This window comes from Lolium rigidum, chromosome 5 (assembly GCF_022539505.1).
Source record: "Lolium rigidum isolate FL_2022 chromosome 5, APGP_CSIRO_Lrig_0.1, whole genome shotgun sequence".
NCBI lineage: Eukaryota > Viridiplantae > Streptophyta > Magnoliopsida > Poales > Poaceae > Lolium > Lolium rigidum.
In genome coordinates, this window is record NC_061512.1 from 137,821,192 (window position 1) to 137,825,271 (window position 4,080).

The 4,080-nt window shown below is 42.9% G+C and overlaps 1 protein-coding gene across 1 annotated transcript; it reads left to right on the top strand.

Annotated features, from left to right (window-relative positions):
• Window positions 1-279: 279 nt before the first annotated feature.
• On the top strand, window positions 280-3,706 carry LOC124657706 (18S rRNA (guanine-N(7))-methyltransferase RID2-like). The gene is made up of 8 exons (XM_047196222.1): window positions 280-485; window positions 579-662; window positions 765-820; window positions 1,438-1,494; window positions 1,596-1,645; window positions 1,726-1,878; window positions 1,969-2,119; window positions 3,302-3,706. Exons 1-8 carry the CDS (start codon window positions 314-316, stop codon window positions 3,470-3,472), a joined length of 894 nt encoding a protein of 297 aa, XP_047052178.1. The 5' UTR covers window positions 280-313; the 3' UTR covers window positions 3,473-3,706.
• Window positions 3,707-4,080: the final 374 nt, after the last annotated feature.

The following is a 4,080-nucleotide window of genomic DNA, read 5'->3' on the forward strand; positions in this document are numbered from 1 at the left end:
CATGGCGTGGAGCGGCGGCGGTCGTACGGTCTCCGGCGACGAGGTGACGGCGAGCCTCGTGCGGCGGTTGCTTCTGGTGATGGAGGAAGGTGCCCTAGACCGGTGGGAGAATTTATAGATGCTACTAGGGTTTCTTCATTGGGCCGTGGGTTCATGGGCCCACTGAAATGTTTTTGTATGGGGTTACGGCCCACGGCCCGTCAGAGGCCCATAAAGGCACCCGAGAGAAACCCTCGCAGCAGCAGCGGCGGCGCAGGAGCACACCAGCGAGCGAGCTCAGCGGCGGCGGCGCGAAGGGGGAAGCGGAGGCGAGATGCCGCGGCCGGAGGTGCAGGCGCCGCCGGAGATATTCTACAACGAGTCGGAGGCGCGCAAGTACACCACCTCCTCCCGCATCATCGAAATCCAGGCGAGGATTTCCGAGAGGGCGCTGGAGCTGCTCGCCCTCCCCAACGATGGCGTCCCCAGGATGCTCCTCGACATCGGTCAGCTTCTGTCCTACGCTCTCTCACAGCCCAATTATATGTTATGTTTCCTTTGGAGAATCCTTTGGTTGAACTGTGGTACGTGAATCGCAGGGTGCGGCTCTGGACTTAGCGGTGAGACCTTGACTGAACATGGCCACCACTGGATTGGCTGCGATATTTCAGAGTCCATGCTTGGTGAGGAACTCCACTCACGTTGTTTGTTGCTAGCTACTATGGGCATGTCGGTGAGTTGCTTAAGTTTCTGTTCTGGAGCTTCACTTTTGTTTTCCCTTGCAGACGTTGCTCTAGAGCGGGAAGCAGAGGGTGACCTCCTACTCGCGGACATGGGCGAGGTAAATTACACGTTATGTTGTTGGCTTAGTGGAGAAATTTTAGTTCCAGGTGCCATGTTTATGTCATGACTTGGTAAAAAAATGTTCATGTCATGACTTTAGTTCTAGATGTCATGTAGGCTTGTCTTGTGTGATTCTTAGTGTTACACTTGAGTTGTATGTGTGATTCTTAGTTGTCATGTGGACATCCTTATTTTTATAGATAATGGGTAGCACCCTTTGGTTCATTCATGAACATGTTCATTACAGATAAAGGTCCTGATTACATCAGGGGACTCATTAAAACAACGGATAGAAAGCATTCTTGGTATGATAATAGTGAACACGACTTCTGTTTAACATGATCTAAACATCAGTTGACACCATAAAATTAGATGGGGGCCTTCAAAACTTTGTGTGGTAGCAAAATAGTAGAATGAAGCCGAAGAACCTAAACATTGCAGTACTGCCTTTTCTCTGTAACCGTATGGTTGCCAAAGTGGTTTTGCCCGTGCGAGATTACCATGATTTCACATCTTTGCTTTACATACACAACTACATCAAGCTCTTCACAGCTGTGTAACCACAAGTTGTGGTACTTTGAGCTACTATTATGCTTACAATAACTCATCTTCCAGGGCTTAGGCCTGCGCCCAGGAGTTATTGATGGTGCAATCAGTATTTCAGCAGTTCAGGTTAACCTTTTAAGTTGTTGTTTTGTTTCTGCAACTAACTTGCCTTGTTTATTTCATCATTTCTAATTGTTCCACTACTCTTCTTTGTCGACTGTGTACAGTGGTTGTGCAATGCTGACAAGTCATCTCATGAACCAAGATTGCGGTTAAAGTACGTGAAGTTATATTGCAGTCTATCTCTTGTGTTATCTGCAACCAGTTCTTAACCTTGACATGTGCATGCTTTTTCAGGGCTTTCTTTGGATCACTATATAGATGCCTAGCAAGGGGAGCAAGAGCCGTTCTACAATTTTATGCTGATAATGTGAAGCAAACTGAAATGCTCGTGTCTTTTGCCATGAATGCTGGTTTTGCTGGTGGAGTGGTTATTGACTGGCCTCATAGGTAAGAATTTCATTGCCTTGAAGCCATGGTGTGCGAACAGTCTTATGAATTTCATGCTGTAGACTTCTGCTGATGCCTTTCCTCTGACAGTTCGAAAGCAAAGAAATCCTACCTTGTCCTCACTTGTGGTTCACCTTCTGTTGCCACATCTCTCCCAAAGGCGAAAGGTCAAGATGGTGAGATGTGCAGCAGTGATGATGATGATGATGACGATGATGATGAGAGCAATGATGACCAAACAGTAAGCTCGCCCTTAACAAGACAATTTTCTGTTTTATACATTTTGAACTTATTTACTGCTCTTAATCTCTATCCTTTGTCTGCTGCTTTATTCCATGATGTTTTTCTAGTCTTAAGCTTCTTTTTACAAGCAAGGTTTTAAATAACTGTGCTATAGCATTTTGGGAAGTCTAAAATCTAACCTAAGGGACCTTTTATCGCTGTCCTAGTTACAGTTAAGGCCGCTATCTCTTTTTTTTGCGGTGTAATTTTATCAAGTTCAACTCTACACTGGAGCGAAAGAAAAAGAACCAAAACCAAGATCCCATTGTGATACTATTTTTGTTGATGTTCTTGAGGATGATGATAATGATCGACTTTGCGAAAATGCAAGAGATGAACCAATCAAGAACCAAGCAATGAATTCTGATCATGGATCCGCACATGGAACAAGCAAGAGGAAAAGGGTTACCAGGAGTAATAAGCAACCCAAAAGGACTAAGCTCAATCCAGATGAAGATGAAGAAGTGATTTCATCTTCCTCGTCAGATGAGGACACACAATTACCAATTGATCATTGAGAGCCCATAACTCTCTCTACTGACTGTGAAGAAGAATAGGTTCCAGTTTTCAAGTCATCATTGCCAGCTAGCTCCTTGTTAAGACTTAAAAGATTTTACTTTCAATCGTTTGGACATGTTGTTTACGTTACTTGATTGGTCCAGTGGTTTGTGATCTCAAAAATGGTGCCATGGACATGTATTAGTACTTCTAAATTAACATGTCTTCTTTCTTCTCTTTATTGTGATTTATTTATTTTAAATCTTTTATCGTAAATTCCCTGATAGCTGACATAGACCTTGCTGCGTAGCTTAGAAAAAACATGATTTAAAGCCTTGTTTACGAGTATCATAATGTATGTCATCTTAATCAACGAATGTCAGATTCATTTAATCCAATTGTATGTATCGGTTATGCAACAAAATATTCCTGTGCAAACTTTCAGTTCTACCCAGTAATTCATGTATGTTCAATTACTCTTGAAACTGCTACTGCTGCTATCTTGGGCTGTGAGCTAACTGGCTGTGCTTGATCAAGAATCAACTTAGACCATACTTCTCTTTTTCTGCTCTCTAATTTGCAGGCCCTGAACAGATGATGGTCTACCTACCATTTATGATAAAATGTATTTTTTCCAATGCAGGTTGGCACATATGGACGGAACCGTTCAAACAAGAGGCGGAAGGTGAACAACAACAAGAACGGTCGAGGCAGGGATTGGCTCCTGAGGAAAAAGGAGCAGATGAGAAAAAGAGGACGTGAGGTTCCCGCTGACACGAAATACACAGGGCGGAAGCGCAAGACCCGCTTCTAGTTCGGTAGCTTATGGAGTGCCTATGCGCCCAGTGCCCGTTGTTTGCCAGTCATTTAGTTGTAGCTCATCAGATGCAGTGAGGATTTTATGCTTGAGAGTTGAGAGTTTGCTGGATTGTGCTTACTTTTGTGTACCAACAATAGAGAGATGTTCTTAAGCTGCATCAGTTTTGACAGTGCTATCATGTTTGTAGTACCCTCATAACGATATATAGTGACATGGTTGTTTCATGTTTGCATGGATTTGTGCTGAGTTACGCAATCTGTATTCAGACTCCAGAGTGCACTCAAGTAATGCGTTTTCTTGAAGAAAAGAATGTGCGGGCAGTATTCAGTTCATTGTGATGCTGGGGGAGAAAGAACAAGCTTGCATGCTCTCCTGTAGTAAATATTTGTAGGTTTATTAACTCCGTACGTATCACTGCTCAAGGTATAAAAGTGAGAATCTTACTTGCAAGCACTACAATAACTGAAATTCAAGCATGACTATCTCTTGTGCATAGCATTTTAACCATTTTCAAATTCTTAAATTGAAACACAACAGTTCAAACATAGAAATGAAAGAACATAGTAATTAAATGTCATGCAAAGAGTTCATAAAAACCATAA